Source organism: Lepisosteus oculatus, chromosome 12, assembly GCF_040954835.1.
Source record: "Lepisosteus oculatus isolate fLepOcu1 chromosome 12, fLepOcu1.hap2, whole genome shotgun sequence".
Classification (NCBI taxonomy): Eukaryota; Metazoa; Chordata; class Actinopteri; order Semionotiformes; family Lepisosteidae; genus Lepisosteus; species Lepisosteus oculatus.
Window position 1 is genome coordinate 27,287,786 of NC_090707.1, and position 19,542 is coordinate 27,307,327.

At 36.9% G+C, this 19,542-nt stretch overlaps 1 protein-coding gene across 1 annotated transcript in view; it reads right to left on the reverse strand.

Annotated features, from left to right (window-relative positions):
* The window catches only part of ahr2 (aryl hydrocarbon receptor 2), a 156,571-nt gene that overhangs the window by 10,797 nt on the left and 126,232 nt on the right, over nt 1-19,542 (reverse strand). The window contains exons 4-9 of the mRNA XM_015359237.2: nt 15,264-15,353; nt 5,793-5,913; nt 4,384-4,529; nt 2,928-3,130; nt 2,000-2,109; nt 299-440 (exon numbers count right to left, since the gene is read on the reverse strand). Coding sequence (XP_015214723.2) covers nt 299-440; nt 2,000-2,109; nt 2,928-3,130; nt 4,384-4,529; nt 5,793-5,913; nt 15,264-15,353 — 812 coding nt within the window. The remainder of the gene's footprint in view (nt 1-298; nt 441-1,999; nt 2,110-2,927; nt 3,131-4,383; nt 4,530-5,792; nt 5,914-15,263; nt 15,354-19,542) is intronic.

A 19,542-nucleotide genomic window follows, 5' to 3' on the forward strand; every position in this document is an offset into this window, starting at 1 on the left:
AGTGTTCTGGCACACTATGGCCGCAGTCGCATCATCCAGGTGGATGGTGCACATTGGTAGTGGTGGAAGGGAGTCCCCATTACCTGTAAAGCGCATTGAGTGGAGTGTCCTGAAAAGCGCTATATACAGTAAGTGGAAGCAATTATTATTATTATTAGTATATTCTTATTATAAGTACGTGTATATAGAGTATATATATATTATTTTTGACTCCCTGCAGCCTTAGATTATATAAAACAACCCATTTTTGTTATTGGCTAAAATATATATTGTCACAGTATTAAAAGCAGATACTCACGCCAAGGCTCTCTGTCTTGCAACAATGAAATCAGGCCTTCCTCCTTTGTATACAAGTCTTGCATTTGCTTGGACCCATATCCAGCCACAATGCTTGGTTAGGAGTCTAAAGACTGTAAGCCCACTTTCTCCTGTTTTGATCACTGCAATTGACACAGAGAAGATATATATATATACAATATATCACATCTTCTGTATACAAATTAGAAATGTTTTAATATACAGTAGAAATGTATTTTATCCCAGATATTTTTATGACACTAGAAGAAACCAAATGAAGTAAAATTTCATCACATCATCACACCACTTTCAAAAACCTCTTATCCAATTGAGGATCAGAGTGGCCCAGAGCCTATCCTGGGAAGCACTGGGTGCAGCAAGGAAGCGTAACAATGTAGGTTTAAAAGAGCTGTGGCTGTAGCGTAGCCCTGGTAAAAGGTGATGTCCCATCTGGAAGGTTTAAAAAAAGAAAAAGAGCTGCTTTACAGTTGGGTCTAGACTACAGTAGAAACACAGCTGCTTGTGACAGGGGGGTCCAGACTGGACTAGAAAAAGAAAAGAAAAAACAAAAACACTGCTTTGAACCACTGAATCCAGACAAGACTAAAAACAGCCAGTTTGAACAGTGAAGTCCTGATGGGAATAAAAAAGAGTGAGGCCTAGAGACTCACCCTGTGCCAGTGACTACTAATGGTGGGGCAAGAGAATAAAGACTAAGCCTGTCCCAGTGAATACTCACGTTGGGGCAAGAGAATAAAGACTCAGCCTGTCCAAGTGAATACTCACGTTGGGGCAAGAGAATAAAGACTCGGCCTGTCCCAGTGAATACTCACGGCAGGCAGGAGAAAACAAAAGATGGCCTTACGTTCTCTCCACAATCCCTTCCGGGACTGTCGCTCTAAAACTCTCCCCTTAGGGTGTTAACTGCAGCCCTGAATATGTCTTCCCTTTCTCTCCAGTTAGACACACTCTTAGCTATAGTCACACCAAAAGCGTCTTATACCCGCTTTGGTCCTGCTTCGACCCACCACTCTCATATAGGACAGCTAGGGTCCTGCATTCTCTCTCACCTACAACTGACTCAGGACCTGCTTGCTGGTCCAACCAGTGAAGTGTTCAGTGTGTTCTTAAATAACCCACAGCTATGGCTCATCCAAAATGCACTGCCTCAGCCGTGGTTGTCAAGGCAACTCATCACCCTTAGACAAGGGTTCCGCCTCCACACTAAACATGACCTGCATAATGCCACGGGCAGGATAAACCTTAGATGCAAAGTCAGTCTATTGTAAGGCACACAAACATACTGTATACAATCTCTCCAGGGTCAATTTCACAGAAGCCAATTAACCTACCAGCATGTCTTTGGATTGTGGGAGGAATCTGGGGCACCCAAACCAAATTCACATACACAAATAGACCATACAAACTCCACACAGATAGCACCCCAGGAATTGAACCCAGGGCCCCAGTGCTGTGAGGCAGCAATGTGCCACAATACCACCGTGCCAACATGTATGCTTCTTACCTTTAGCCACATTTTCAGCAAACTAGCAGAGTATGGATACTGCTTTATCAAAATTTATAAATCATTTTTGTGTATCTACTGTACAGTATATAGATGACAAGATAGCTTTCAGATAGCTTATAATGGCAGATTTATATATGGTATGTATTCATGATGGTAAATTATAGCTTAACTCACTTCTCACATGGTTGTCTGCGCAGTACATCATATCTGCTGCATGAATAAACTGATAGCCAGTTCCTTTCATGCAGAGTTCTACTTCACTGTATCCCAAAACAACTTTTCCTCTGTAAGTAGGAAACAATGAAAGGATTATTCTTGGGATCAATACAAACCTCTGAAATACAGTATTGGTAATAACATTTTTAAATATATTTTTAAAGCAATCTATCAAAATATTTTTATATTTTATACATTGTTTAATATGTAGTGTGAGTTTCAACATTCAAGGTGCAGATGCTAAGTTGTTTGCTGCTATTACTGTAGCTCATAAGTAAATTTCCAGATACTGACTTAAGTTATAAACTTCATATGACTATGTCATATACTAACATCAGAATGATAAATTCTATATCAAGACTTATACCATCTGTGTTATTACTCTGTTTGCAGAAATCCTGCAATGATGTGGATTATAATATCAGTAGTTAAGAAATGTTTGTCTGACACACAATACAGGAGGTATAAATATGTGCTTCATATGTTACAAACAAGTGGAGAGCATTCAATTCATCTAGCCTGTTTCATAGTTAGGTGCTAATTGATCATCCAGCCCTTTTTTTAAAAGACACTAATGTATCAAGGAATCAGCTTCCACAATATGGCTGGGTAGCCTGTTTCATACTCCCACATCTCTTCAAGTAAAGGAGTACCTCATTTAGTGCTTTTTGTTGTTTTGATTTTGCTTTTGTTTATCCCAGGATGCACATTTTAGAAAATGCTCAATGCTTAAAATTAAGGTCCTTACATCTATGATTTATTCATAATGGAGAAAATCAATGATACATTGTCTCTCCCTTGTGTGACGATGAAAACTGTTTCTCCAGATAACAGAACAGGAATTCTAACTTACAGACTACGATCTAAGAGTTTAAATATCATTTACCTTGTGTCGCATCCCATTGGGGTAAAGTCTAGCTTGTGCTTTGTTTGAAAGATGAATGTCTTGGTTCTGATCTCCAGTATGGATGGTGGCTGAACAGGCGTGGCAATGGCAAAGAGGGCCAGCTGAGAATGCATCATGGTACCATCTTCTGACATCTTATTTTGACCATGGAGATATTTCAATCGTCCCTGGAAGTTAAGAGCCTAAATGCAAAAGTAGTCGTAGTGATTAGAAAAGTACATAAAGTTTACCAGTACACATTACATGGCAAACCAGCACATTAAATTCAATCTACTAGAGGGATTATTTTTGAATGTCACTGTAGCTGAAGTTTTCATGAAATTGTTTAGTTTGAATCTTATATCAGCCACAATGTAAATTTATTTTATAGATCACACAAAATGTAGGATCATATAAGATATGTACAGATTACAGAAACAATTAAATTTTTTTAATTTGCAAATCTTCTCAATTGGTAAGAACAGCATAAGCTGGCATGTAATTTGCAAGATTTTGAAATATTTGCAACCCAATCCCATCCCATTCTTCTGGTAGGATCAGCTTCACATAAGATTTTAATAAGGCTAATGATGACTGAAATTGCCTACATGGTCCACCGGTTTTACTAGTTTTTAACAGTACTTTAATTTTAATTGAGGATAAATTGATGCCTCATACTCCTCAAGCAAACCAGACATTGCCTACCACAAAGAGTCTTTTTAATTTGTCTAGAGGTTCCTAATATTTTGGTCAGTGAATGTAATACTAAACATTACACCAGCATCTCTTTAAAGTTTTTGCTCAGATGAAACAGAATTTAGGGCACAAGATTGAATAAACCAGTGAATTAAGAAGTTAACAACAGTTTTAAAAGGAGACAAAGCATTCAAATATTTCAACATAAAATAAAAAGGGAACAGCAATAGTTTGGTTGAAGAAAGCAGCACCAGAATACATACTGTAATGTCAAATATGAATAATGTGTCTTTTATACTCTATAGTACTGAAATTCTCCTCATTTGGTATTGGGGGTGTATGAGCCTATAGTACACAGACATTAATTCTGTGTGATAATTCTTAATTAAAATACAAAAAATTGTGTATTTGTGAATTTTATTTGCATTTGTTGTGATTTCTTTTTAAATTATTTACATTGTATGTGCAACATTATGTCCAAGACTACAAACTAGGTGCTTATCATCACTAGTACTACCTAAAACACAAAGGGTTTTATTAATAGTTTAAATAACAACACAATGACACAGGCCTAAGGAAAACGTTCTTTCCCCTGCTGATTATTACATATGTATAAATAGACTGAAACCTTAAATGTCAATGTTTTCTTCTGATTATATAGTGCTGATTAGTAATGTTTATTAAGTATACTCCTAAATGTTCACCATTTGATTATCAGGATGTTCCAGAGATAGCAGTCTCTTCATAACCAGAAACTTACCAGAAATCCTGAGGAGTTGTCGAGGAGACAGCGCAAACGGCAGCAAAAGCTCCTCTCAAGGAAAGATGAGTTCTCAGGAGGAATGTGCTGGGGGTCATAGGTCACAATATTGTTGGAAATACCAGCACTGCTGCTATTTTGCATGACTGCAAAAAGGATATGAAAAGGCATTGAATTTACAATGTCAAAAGTTGCCAGAAGAACAAAAGAACAGGGCTGTAAATTGAATAATTGCACAAGCTATTCATTACTGTGCAATTTGTCCACTTTCATGCAGAGTGAAAACTTAAAGGAGAATTAGTTTTATTTCACTTTAGAATTCTGATACATTTTGCTTTAAATTCCTGGTATAATAGAAAGTACATCAATTTTAAATAATTCAAAAGGACAAGCAACAAAATTACAAATGGTGTAAGGCCTTTCATCGTATATTTCTCAGTCTCTCATTTTTTAAAAGTATGGTGAACTATCACTGGTGAGAAGAGTGAGGGAATGTTTAATTACTAATTTTAAATATAATTACTTAATACCACTTTAATTTGTATTGTCCTTTTTTATACTGATCTACATTATTTAATATTTTTCATATGTTTGTATATAGTTTTTCCTCTATGTCCAAGGGCCTAATTTGGCCATCCCCTGGACTGAGCCTTTGAATTGAAAGATCCGCAGTAAAATTGCCTGAATCCTTAAAAAGACGCATTTACAGTATAACAAGAGGGGCAGATAGAACTGGAAACTGGGAGGCAAGTTTTGAAACTTGTACTGATACAATAGACGAGGTGAGAGGATGATTTACTCAGTTCCAGAAGAGATCATACAAAAACCTTTTTTTTAACTGCAGGTGTTAGTTCTTCATTAAGAATAGTATGACAAAAATTAGCACAAAATGTGTATGTATTCCTATGTTGAGGAATATCGCTACAGCCCTTAAGCTTTTGCTTTTTTAAATGCTTTCAAATCTTTGCCCAATTTTTAGATGCATGCAATGCTTTTAAGGATCTGTAGTTGCTTGCCTGTTTTACTTTGTACTTGGAATTAATGCATGGATATCAAAACTGTAGAGTATATACTTGCGTCACTGTTGCCCACTCAGTTTAATGCTGTTATCACTTTAGACACCAATGCTTAATTAAGAAACGTTTCCAAACTGAGCTTGGTCACTGAAGCTCCTGCCAAATGCTAGCACTAGCACTTTTATATATGACCACAAGCATCCTGGAATGTTATTTGCCTAACTAACACATGAGCCATACTTGATTTCAATATACAGTAAATTTAATTTATCAACATGAAAATGCTATTTCTAAGCAAATATCCATTTGTCACTTTATACTTTATTTTCCTTAGGTTGTGCTCATTGCTAGAATTATTCTAAAGGGTTTTCAGAGAGGAACCACAAAACCCACCTTCACTGTTCTGTTCATTATCATACTGGCTTGGGTTCAGAGCAAAGTGGAGCTGGCGACGGAACATGGCTCGATCATCTGTGTGTATCAACTCAAATACGCTCTGGTGGATCACATCAGACTGAAAAAGTACAGAAGAAAAAAAGCTAATTTTGACATAATGAAGAACAAGGGACACAGATTAAAAAGGTAAAGGAAAATTAGTTTGTGTAGGTCAATCATTTCCAAATAACATATTATATACTAATAATTACATAATATTGTTTTTTTCTTTTTGCATCTGTTACTCTTGTCTTATTATATTGTCATTAATTTGGTTGATACCTTCATCCAAGTATATTAAAATTTGTTTCATTTTTCAAAGTTATACATAAATCATTTTTGTACTGAAAACATTGAGAATGCTGTACAATATACAGTACAAAGACACAACATGAGTTTTCCTGTGCAAAATAGATTATCAGATGAAACTGCACAGATGTTTCGTCTTTTACAGGATTCAGAAGTTATGTGGAAACTGTACTAATGAAGCAAGTATTACATTATGTTTAATAATATTTTACCTTCACACATCAGTTTTCACTAATTTATTCATAGTAAAGTAACAAGCTCACAAAACCTTGAAATACATCATGCTGCTATGCAATAGAAATCTGCTTGTTTGCAATAACTACTGTATAACCCAACCAAAGTTACACTGCTGTCACTTAACTATGACTGAATTTGGGGATACTATTCAATTTACCTAAAGAATCCTAATCCTGAACCACTGACGACACTCTTGTGTCTATGGCCACATACAAATGGTTTGGGAATGCCCAAATGTGATTATACGGTATTCTTTGTGTTGAGGACTTTAACATTAGTATAATATTTTAAACCAGTATATTCCTTGCCTACCTCATTTTGTTTTGCCAAATGACGATTCTGCTGTGTTCAATTCAGCATAATTTGGGCACCTTCTACTGCTAATGAGATTATTTTTTAATTATGGATTGCTTCCTTATTTGATATTCACATGGAGGTTTCCAATGCATAGGACTGCCTATGCGATACTAGTGGATTATAAAGTGGTTTTCTTTTTATATAGACTCCTATTTGAATGTGAAACTCTGCAGTATTTTGAATATGTAAATTATCAAAGAGTATTATCTCAAATTCACAACATTGATGGCTTTAGAACAACACTGGAGCAAATAAATATTGTCCTCTAGTGGAGCTGACTGGTTACAGCATGGCAACACCATGCCTATAACATTCCTAAGCAAAATCCCTCAACTACTACTGCTGTTCACCCTTTTTAGGGCCAAGGAGCCAAATCAAACACTTCTAAAACAAATGTCTTTCTGCTCCACTAAAATGGTACAATTTTTGTCTTCACAGGTGAAGGAAAGAAAGCCTCAGAATAACTCATATACTGAGTTATATGAGTTATTGTCAACAGCCATATCACCCTGCAACTCACAACTGGCAACCCACTGAAGCTAAGCAGGTGTGAGCCTGGTCAGTACCTGGATGGGAGACCTCCTGGGAAAAACAAAGGTTGCTCCTGGAAGAGGTGTTAGTGGGGCCAGCAGTGGGCACTCACCCTGCGGTCCATGTGGGTCCTAATGCCCCAGTATAGTGACAGGGACACTATACTGTAAACAGGTGCTGTCCTTCGGATGAAACATAAAACCGAGGTCCTGACTCTCTGTGGTCATTAAAAATACCAGGGTGTTTCTCGAAAAGAGCAGGGGTGTAACCCTTACCAATCATGGCCTCCTACTAATCCCCTTCTATGAATTGGCTTCATTACTCTGCTCTCCTCCCCACTAATAGCTGATGTGTGGTGAGTGTTCTGGCGCACTATTGGTACCGTTGCATCATCCAGGTGGAGGCTGCACATTGGTGGTGGGGGAGGGGAGTCCCCATTACCTGTAAAGTGCTTTGAGTGGCGTGTCCAGAAAAGCGCTATATAAGTGTTATCACTTCATCAAACTAAATTAAATGTAATTAAATGTAAATAGTAAATCCCTTTCCACAGCTATATTTAACAGAAAAAAGTTTTCAGTTAACATTTAGGTATATGTCTTATAATATTATACAATATGTCAGGAACTAACATTAGTGAGTTACTAATGTTAGAAAAGACATTTTCTAACTATAAAAGAAAACTATAAAAGAAAATAAATAAACATTAGATAGAATTCAAAACTTGGCAAACCAGTCAGTTGACAGTTTATGGAGTTTATGTGGGTAAGCAATAAAAAGGAGGTTAGAGGATATATATTAAATGCGGCATTAAAATATTTTGTAATATTATTAGTACTCAGTGCTAGTGTCTGAGCTAGCAATCAGTAATATTTTGATAATATATACTCCCTTAAAAATACAATATTGTGTACTGTAATTTTACATTGTTTTCATTAAATAATTCTCTGTAGCAGTCCATATGGTTGGTGGGTAATGATTTTATGTGAGGAAAGAAACAATGAGCCTGAGCTTTGAAGCTATTTGTAAAAGGCAAAAAGTATTTTTTTCCTAAAAGTCTATTCCTAAAAAGTAGGGACATGTACTGTAAATAATTAAAAATAGTTCGGGAGAATGGTAGATTCTTATCTCACACACATCCGCTTACCTACAAATCTTAATCTTAAATCTTGCACCCTGCACTTTCCTCTGTGTACAGTATACAGATGCAGCCATTCAAAATGGGGGGGATATTTCGCAGTATACCCCGGTGGGCGTGTCGCATCAAAAGGCAGTATCACGCGGTGTATATTGCATCATTTGACGTCATGCCGGAATGTATCCGGAATCACCTTGTAAAACCGCCAGGAGGAGCCAGTAAAGCTTAACCTCTCATGTACAGCACTTGAGCTTTTAAATTTAATCTGTGTATTACAGCACGTTAATCATCAGTCATTAAAAAGTTGGTATATTTTATGAAAGCAAGATTGCTCAGTTGGACAAAAGTACACAACCTACCTTTATCAGAAATATTTATGCATCAAAGCCTTTACCGAAGATATTACTAATAGTATTAATAATGAATGACTTTGGACAAGCTGTAAACTCAAAGTATTACGCTAGTCCACATTCTTTCTAACCGTTATTTTAAACGAAAATACTTTTCGTTTTTTCTTTGACAAACACCACAGCATTTCGTAGATCTACTGTAACTAACGAGGACAGGACATTAGCTAGCCAATACGATAAAGGAATGACTTTTTTTGCTAATTTCTTTAGCACATTTGTACAAGCACTTAGAATCTGTCCAAGCCCTACTTTGTCAGGCATTTTCTTTTACAGCAATGGACATAAAAACTCCCTTGCTTTTAAAAGAGCGTTTCATAATTTCTAACTACAAAAATTATTTAAATTCCGACACTTATCATTCAACCAGAGCTCAAAATATCACAAGGATCCTCAAGAGCACATCAAAGACTGTATTAAAAGATACTTGTATCAGATACATGAGAATCCAGGCTTTTTTATCAACGTTTTCTTTTCCGTATACCAGATATTATGGAACCACTTCAGAAGGGTGTCAGCCAGTCAGATTCCAGGAATCGGTACTTTAAAGAAAAAATACACACTGGTATTCCATTTCTCCCTAAACATTTTAAGCATCAAAGTCTTTAACTAACATGTGAAATAGCATGTAAAAAAGTTGTAGTTTTAAGCTTTATAATATAATATGGAATTGCGTATCTAAAGTAATTAATAACGATATGATTGGAGCCATGACTTTTTTTTTAACAAACATTCCTTTGAAAAAATAAAACGTTTCCCTGGGTCAGAGATTAAATAAAACTTCACTCGCACCAAACACATTTATATTTCTTAATATCACAACATGATCGAATTTAAGTCATTTTAATAACAATGAGTAGTCACCTATGCGTTACAATATAAACAGTTATATTGATTTAAATCGCGTTTTGATTTAAATCGCAAACGCGTGTTTAAATATATGTGTTTTTTGATTTACAATCAGACAAATGCAACATAAATTGATATCTTTGTCTTCTAAGTATCTTAATAAACTTTCAGCATAGCTTTCTCTCCGTTTAGATTTATTTTTCTTGGGATCTTGGGATCAAACGTGGAAAGATTAGATTGTAATCGTTTTTATTTTTTAAATACATTTTAGAAAAGTGTAATCTATACTAAAAAGCTATACACCACCTGCTATAAAGATACATATTGTCATACTTTCGGGCTCGGATAGGACAGACACAAGAACTCAGACTTGCAGAGTTAAAGCAAGTTAAAGCCTTGATTTTATCTATCACCTTTAAAAGTGGGATCTCAAAGCAATACAGATTACAAAGTAAATACCCAACACTGATTGTACCCATCTGTCATGCTAATAAAGCATCTTGAATTGAATTGAATTGAGAGAGAGAGGGGGAGGAGGGTGAGCGAGATAGCACAGCCAGGACAGACAGGCAAATAAGATACACTCCTCAGACATTCACAACAGCGACATATCATAAAAAAACTTTGTACATATTGTTAAATTATTACTTGTTTTCAGGAAGTTAAAAAAACACTTGAATTACTTATCCAGTCTCTCGAAATAAACTTATTTTTAAAGCAATGCAACAAACGTCGGGCAACATGGTTTTTTTTAATCCAACATTGACAGCCACATCTTAAATCTTGTCAGTCAGCTCTTTTTTCTCTATTTGAATTGTGGCGATTCAAACAACTTGGGATAACAAGTGGTCTCAAAGTCACCGAGCTCCCAGAGCTTCAGCAACAGATGACAATTTCCTTAGTCCTTCCTTAGTCTTCCTGAAATTGTCAGATTATGAGTGAATAAAAGCATTTTATTAAAAACACGTTTGCGTTTGTTTGGGAGCTATATTATGTATTTTTCATATGTAAGATATAATGATGTGTTCCTGCTTACACATCGCACGACTTTAAAAGCTAGAAAAACAGGTTTCGATTCACATTATCTGGCGAGCCTTGTTTTGTCAAAGGAAAATTCTATTCTACTCTGAGAATGTAGGGGGAGGAAGAATGCCCGTGGTCTTACTGCAATATTATGGACACTCAATTGACTTAAAAAAACAACAACTTTTTTTTTACAGCTGGTACAGCACCCCACCGCACCCACACGCCAGATTATATTCTCATGTACGGGTAGAATATGTTCATTGTCTTCCAATGAAAGAAGGGTTCCTTTCGACGTAGTCGGGAGACATTAGAAGCTTGCCACGCCCGGACTGTTACACCAATGCATTAGCATGTTAAAGCAATTTCATTGAGGAGCCTAGCTTTCTTAACTAGTAAGTACTGTACTTGGAGGGGGGGAGGTGTCTTTCGCAGGAAATCTCGCCCCCTTTTGCTTTGAAAATACCTGTGAAACTGGTTTAATTTGTCACAGCCAGCACTCCCTCAGAGAGGGGGGTTGTACTTCCAGTGCATCGGTATAGATGGGAAAGCCAGAGCCGAGTCAAGTCTAGCCATGTGTGAGTCTAGTCTCACAGAGCTTCAACAGCAGATGACAACTTGTGAGTTCGATTAAGAATGAATAAAAGCATTTCATTAATAACGCGTTTGCGTTTGTCTGGGTGCTGACAAAGTAAGAAACAGTTACTTTTTGACAATGAAGAACTGTGTGTGTGTCTCCCTCTCTGCTGGCGTTTGTAATCATTTTTATTTTTAAATACATTTTAGCAAAGTAATGTACCATAAAAGTATTGTTAGACATATTTGGGTTAACATGTTCAGTGTTCAGTGTGTGGTAATTTGTTTGGTGCGAGTTCAATTTTATTTAATCTCTGACCCAGGGAAAAGTGTGGTGTGGACGGCTGAGGAGAGAATGCAGGCTCACGCTGTGTCAGTTATTCTTTTTGTCTTTTTGTCTTTTTGAGCCAGTGAAAGCTCTGTTGTCCTTCACATGAATGCCTGAATCACTGTACCGAACTCAGGATTTTACAGTATTTTTTCTTTAAAATACCAATAACAGCAACATACAGTTTACATAATATGTTGATGTTCCAAAATTAATATCGTTTATGACCTTTATGACCTTCGTTATGCTCTTCATGTCTAAGCCGGAACACATCATTATATCTCATTTTGTATTTCTTTAAAACAAAATAATAAAAATCGTTTTTCCAGCCTAACAGTATTGTTATTGTTTTTATCCTGTAAAGCACTTTGAGGAGCCACCTTTAAAGGCGCCATATACAATAAAGTTCATTATTATTACTTGTTTATATGCTGGACAGAGAGGTGAACATTATTACGCAGAAGACAAAGATAGCGATTTACGTTGCATTGTGCATTGTTCTGCTGTAATACAGTTATAAATAATTAAAAGTCTAAATAGTATCAGCTTTATTTATGGGTTTTAAATAAAGGCGAATTAAACGTGATTTAAATCAATATAAATGTTTATATTGTAACGCATAGGTGACTATTCATTGTTATTAAAATGACTTAAATTCGATCATGTTGTGATATTTAGAAATATAAATGTGTTTGGTGCGAGTGAAGTTTTATTTAATTTTTGATCCAGGGAAACGTTTTATTTTTTCAAAGAAATGTTTGTTAAAAAAGAAGTCATGGCTCCGATCATATCGTTATTAATTTCTTAATTAAACACGCAACGTATGATGTGGGAGTCAGGAACCTAACCCATAGCGCCACCGGCAAGGTCACATGAGAAGTGTTGAAAAAGCCCTACAAACATTATCAACAGAAATCGTACAGCATAAACTATTCTTGTGTTGCGGTACATGAATATAATTATATAGTTATTAATTTCTTTAGATACGCAATTCCATATTATATTCCCTTTTAATCAAATTCTAAAAGTATGCTTGTTGACTCCGGTATCACGTTAGTTAAAGACTTCGATGCTTAAAATGTTTTGGGAGAAATGGAATACTGGTATGTATTTTTTCTACCGAGTACCGAGACCAGCCATATACTGTATGTTTATGTTCCAAAATTAATATCGTTTATGGCCTTCACACACATTACAGTATGCTCCTATTCTTTTTATGCTCAGCTACTAAGATTTCCCTTCAGTGGTAAAATTCCATATAAATATTCAATACTAAAACGAGCACAGTAAAGACATTTAAATCTTTCTACGACCAACCAACGGTCCATGAGTGCCCTTGTCAGTCAACCAATCACGTACCGCGGTATTTTGCGTCAACGCGTGCGAGGCCTTAGCCAATTACCTCCAGTACGTGTCTGTACCGCGCACTTTGAATGGCTGCATCTGTATCTTTCACATCCCTCCTGCCACTCCATTTAGACCCTTGCAGCAAACTCTGTAGTTCACTCCTCGCAACAGGGGAAAAGAATTTACTCAGCTCAGATAGGTGGGTCACACCAAATACTCTGTACATATGTTGTTCCTTTATTCCATTCATTAGGACCTAGCTGAACTGAAATCAGATTCAAAAAAGCTATTTTAAATGACATTACAATAAAGTACCTGACTAGCTCTATACTAAATATCTAACTCTATATACAGTATCTAGCATTTAGTCAGATTTTATTTATAAGAGAGATAAGATAAGATTACTTTATTGGCCATATACAATTTCTTGCATTAGGAATTTGTCTTTTCGCATACCCCAGCTTGCTCTCCTTAAGACACACAAGGTCTGTAAACTCTTAGTAAACTCTTAAGTAAAAAATACAACAATCTAATCGTTAAGTCTGTGGATTAACCTAGAAACAGATACGTGAGCAGTACTTAAGCACTGTAGTATCGGTGTTAAGACATACCTCTCAAATACTGTAAATCAAGTTAAAAATATCTCAAGACCGATTCTGGTCGTAATGAAACCATGTTTCGTGTATGTTTTCTTTTTCATCTTGAAATAACTCATTTCTAAATACCTTTTTCACTGTTAACATCTTGTAGCAACTTTGCGACAAAATATACACTCTGACAGTTCATCCTGCTACCAACATTAAATAAAACAAATCTTAAGATTTCTATATTTATGTCTTTATTTAGTGGTTTCATTCGAAGCTTACAATGTTTAGGGAGAAATGGAATACTGGTGTGTATTTTTTTCTTTAAAGTACCGAGACCAGCCATATACTGTTTGTTTATGTTAAGATTTCCCTTCAGTGGTAAAATTAGATATGAATATTCAATACTTAAACGGGCACAGTTAAGACATTAAATATACATATACATATTGTATACAGTACAGTTTGCATACGGTAATATGTTTATGTTACGCGATTAAAAAATAAATAAAACTGAAAGGTCCAGCACCAGCTGGATTAGTACACACAACCTGCCAGTTGGTAGTCACGCACCTAGACCAGTAGGCTACAAGACAGCTTGCATAAACAAGCAGGCGAAACAGCCCTACACAGCCCTGCCGCAGTACACGGATATAATCATACCGTTATTAAATTCTTGAGATACGCGATTCTATATTATATTCCCTTTTAATCAAATTCTAAAAGTATGCTTGTTGACTCCGGTATCACGTTAGTTAAAGACTTCGAAGCTTACAATGTTTAGGGAGAAATGGAATACTGGTGTGTATTTTTTTCTTTTCATGATGGGTGTCGCATTTTAAATCATTTTCGTAGTTAGAAATTATGAAACGCCCTGTTAAAAGCAAGGAAGTTTTTATGCCCGTTGAAGTAAAACAAAATGCCTGACAAAGTATGGCTTGGACAGTGCTTGTACAAATGTGCTAAAGAAATTATACTTTGAGTATACAGCTTGTCCAAAGTCATCCATTATTAATACTATTAGTAATATCTTCAGTAAAGACTTTGATGCATAAATATTTCTGATAAAGGTAGGTTGTGTACTTTTGTCCAACTGAGCAATCTTGCTTTCATAAAATATACCAACATTTTAATGACTGATAATTAACATGCTGTAATACACAGTTCAAAATTAAAGGCTCAAATACTGTACATGAGAGGTTAAGCTCCCCCTGGCGGTTTTACAAGGCGACGCCAGATAGTTAGTCACGTGACACACGTGATACCGCGTGATACCCTGGTGGGTGTGTCGCGGTATGCCGCGAAATACCTCACCCATTTTGAATGGCTGCATCTGTAATTGAATAAAGATTGTCCCTCAGCAGTGATCAGGATTAAAAACCGGATGTTTTCTGGTGACAGCTCAAATGCTTTACAGGAGAGGTTAAATTTTATTGGCTCCACCTGCCGGTTTTACAAGGCGATTCTGGATACTATTAACATAATCTAATTTGCATACGGTATGATGCGGTATACTGCGACACGCCCACTGTGTTATACTGCAACATACCCCGCTTGTTTTGAATGGCTGCACCTTTCTTCACAAACTTTTAAAGAAGAAAAATATTAATATAGTTGAGCTTTAAAGAATAAATTACTTGTTAAATTATACACTATAATGTTGTTTTGCAGTATGTTAAAGTCTTTATCATTTCTATTTTCATATATGACAAAAAATGGTACCTCAAATGTTTACATGGTACTGACCTGATGGAAGCCAAGATAGTCCTGTATGGTAGGTGATGCATAGAACACATATCCTTCAGCTGTGACAACCAAGACAAATCCATTCAGAGCCTAAAAATAAAAACAGGTATAGCATGTCAGTCAGCTGTGTCAGTTGGAATGTGATAACAGCACTAGCCTATTTGGCTTTTGAAAATATATCAACTTAGAAAAAATCACATTAATTTACTTATTAGCAACACTGACAATGATGATTCCTTTTTTGATTAGTATTGTTTAATACTAAGTTTAATACCACCCACTATTATGTTTTCTGCTTCAAATGCTTAAATCCTAATTCTTATGCAAAAGTGTTGTTAATGCTTGCCTCCAGGCAAGCAACAAGCCCAAGGTAGGATACACCCTGGACAGGACACCAGTCCATTGCAGGGTAGATAGACACAAACAGAGGCATGCACACACTCACTGTCACGACCGACATCCCTCCCTAGAGGGGGCTCCACTACTACCGTTCTTGTTTCTGTGATTAAGCTTCCCAGGTGTACCTTTTTAGGTTTATTATTTAAAGACTAGATCCTCCAGTCCTCGAGGCTCATCATTAGGGTAAGGATGTCGCAAGGCTTGCCTGGAACCAGGAAACCCTACGTCTGTCTCCTGAGGTCATCCCCGACAGCTCCCGCTTCCTGAGCTCGGGGTCTGGAGGATCTCGCCCTGTCACCCTTGGACCTCCATGTTTTGTCTCTGTGTGTTCCCCCCTCCCGGGGATTTTAACCTTTCTCGCTGATGGACTCTCGGACTGTGCCCTGACCTGCCTTTGGACCCGTTTGGATTTGGATGCAGTTCTTTGTCTTCCCCGTTCACTGTCTCATGGATTGTCACTATTATTTTGTGCACTATTAAACCCCTGTGTGTTCCCTTTCACCACGCCTCCTGTTTTCTCCAGCTCTTACCGCATCGCATAGGGTCTACTACAAGATCTGACACGGATCTCAGTCCGTGTTCGTGACACTCACACAAGGGCCCAATTTTCCAGGAAGCCAGTTAACCCACGAGCATGTCTATAGACTATGGGAGGAAACCAGAGCACTCAGAGTAAATCCATGTGAACCTGGCAAGAACATACAGGTTCTACATCATACAGGGTGCCTGGTCCAGAACTGAACCCAGGGCACCTGCACTATGAGACAGCAATGCCAATCACTGCACTTCTGTGCCACCTCTGGTACCAGTACTTGTACAGATGCAGCCATCCAAAGTTCGCGGTACAAACCAGTACCGCATGCATCTACCCACAAACCACTGCAGCATACTGCAGTAAGTGATTGGCTGACCAAAATGACAGACAGGGGCACTCGTGGTGCATTGGTCAGTAGTGAATAGATGTAATCATTTAATCACTTTACTATGCACGTTTTAATCTGCTTAGTATTGAATATTTATATGGAATTTTACTATATAAGGGAAATTTTAGTAGCTGGGCATAAAAAGAATAGAAGCATAATGCATCTGAAGGTCAAAAACGATATTAATTTAGGAACATATTATGTAAACTGTATATTGCTTGTATTGGTATTTTAAAGAAAAAACACACACCAGTATTCCATTTCTCCCTAAACATTTTAAGCATCAAAGTCTTACATGTGGTTATTTCGGAAACGTTTTTAGGTGCTCCTTCTGACCATATTACTGTACGTTTATATACTTTGTAAAAATTGATCGTTTTAAACTTATCTGCGAATATGCTTGTTATTGGATTAAACAAAAGTATACTTTTATAATTGGATGAATAGGGAATATGGATTTGCGTATCTAAATAAATTAATAATGGTATAAGAACATTCATATACTGTTTCACAAACAGTAGGATAAGTCTTTCCATTGATGTGTGTATGGCTGTTTCAGTGGATGTCATATGACTTGCCTTGGTGGTGTGATAGCTTAAGTAAATGATTTATAACCCTGAGATCAGGTGTTCAAACCCAGCTGTCACCATGAGTTTTCTTTTAACAAATAAATATTTCTTTGAAAAACTAAAATAGCAAATATTATTGGCATTATATTGACATTTTTTATATTTCTAAATATCACAACATGTTCATACTGTATGTACACAGCGGTACAGCAGGGTGTAAGGCGCAAATCCGGAGTCGGAAAGCCCTACATTAATGTTGTGCGTTTGCCTGGCACTGTGCGGTTTTCATCTCTCTCTCTCTGCTGGAGTGCTGGCTGTGCCGAATTAAACCGGTTTCACAGGTATTTTCAAAGTAAAATAGGGCGAGTCTTCCAATGAAAGACACTCCTACTTCCCCCACGGACACGTTTTCTTAGAAAAACAGATTCACAATGCGAAGCTGTCACTCTTCTGTGTAAAAAAATCAGTTTGAACACCATGTGTGCTGTTTTTAAGACGCTGCTGAGAAAAGTATAGGAATTTTCCTGCTGTCAGCAGTATTGTGTATATAGTTGACCCTTACCTGAATGAAAACAGGACATAAAGAAAGGGTTTCAGAAATCAAACAAAGCTTTATTCCCGTGCTTACAGTCTGGGTAATTGGAGGCTACGCTGTTATGCTTCTTATGGTGATATACAGGTTTTTCGCACGAAGCCATATTGAGCAGTATTTCTCACGGTGTGAATGTGTGTACACAGCAGTCCCCCCGGGTTCCAGTTTGTGCGTAATTACGCAACGATGAAAAACCAGAGGTTAAAAAAAAGAGAATTAGCTCACTGATAGTTTTATGTGGAAGCTGTGAACATTTTCACAAATCGTGGTCTTTAAAATGCATTTGATTTGAAGGCTTTCTTTGTTTCCCTTGCGAAGATATGAACAAAAAAATATTTGAGCGTGGTCAAACAAATGGCTTAAAAACGACATAGTGAAGGCTGTGAAAACAGTCACAATGTACTTTGTACACACAGCAAGTGTTTTCGTAACTCTAGGACAGTGGTTCTCAAACTGTGGTATGCGTACCAGCAGTGGTAGGCTGAGCGCCGCCAGCTGGTACGCCATATGATCCATAGAACTTTGTTGTGTGTGCTGAAAAATCGGGACGGTTTTCATATTTTCTATTTTAATACATGTCAAATATGCAACCTACGTACTGCGATACAGTGCGCGCTAATACTTCAGTGGACACAAGAGATACTCTTTAATTCTATACCACTCTATAGGAATGCATGCTACGGACGAAGTGACCAATAGTTGTTTTTTTTAATACAATCTCCAGCAAATAGGGAGGTAGGAGAATGTGCGTGATTTTGGAACAATGCCAATGTTGTAAACACAGGAATGCATAGAAATATGTGCTTCTAACGGTTGTAATCTTGTGAGCACAAGAAAGCATGATAAATAGAAAAATATTTAAGAACTGTTCTAAGTTAATTTGAGAAAAATACACAGAGCGTCTCTGCATTTCGCTCCCATGCGCATTAAATAAAAACTTAAAAAAATACGGAAATAAAAACGGAAACGGGGAAAAATGCAAGGTTGCGGATTGCTAAAGCAGGTAAGCTCCACACTATTTTTGAAGCATTTTATGTCCCTAAATTAATATCGTTTATGATCTTCAGATGTGTTATGCTCCTATTCTTTTTATGCTTAGCTACTAAAATTTCCCTTATATAGTAAAATTCCATATAAATATTCAAATGTGCACAGTAAAAAGGTTAAATGATTACATCTTTTCACTACCGACCAATGCACCACGAGTGCCCCTGTCAGCCATTTTAGCCAGTCAATCACATATCGCAGAACTTTGTGAAAAATGACAAAGCCTTCAAACGACTGGCATTTTAAAGATCGTGATTTGTGAACATTTTCACAGCTTTTATTTAAACAATATCTAACACCTGGTTGCATTTTTAGATACCCTAGTTTGAATAAAGCAGATCCCAGGTGTAAGCGAGTTCATAACTCGAGAATACATTATGCTACATTTTTTAAGCATCAGTCAAAGCGTTCTGAAGTCTCTCAACAATGTAAAAAATGTAACATAATATTGTATGGTAACTGCTTACGTACTCCCTGGGGTATGAGTACCCCCAATTGGGAATCACTGGTTTAGAAGATTTTACTCTGTGCCCATCTTTAGAGCATTTTGAGAAATGTTGCAAGGCAGATGTTTTATCAATAGCTGGTTTTAGTCTCTGGGTTTACTGGGGACATATCGATGTTAAACTGAGGAAGGAATACAACCCCCACACGCCAGACAGACAAAGGTGATAAAGATGATCGCGTATCTAAAGAAATTAATAACGATGTACTGCGACAGGGCTGTGTAGCGCTGTTTCGCCTCTCTC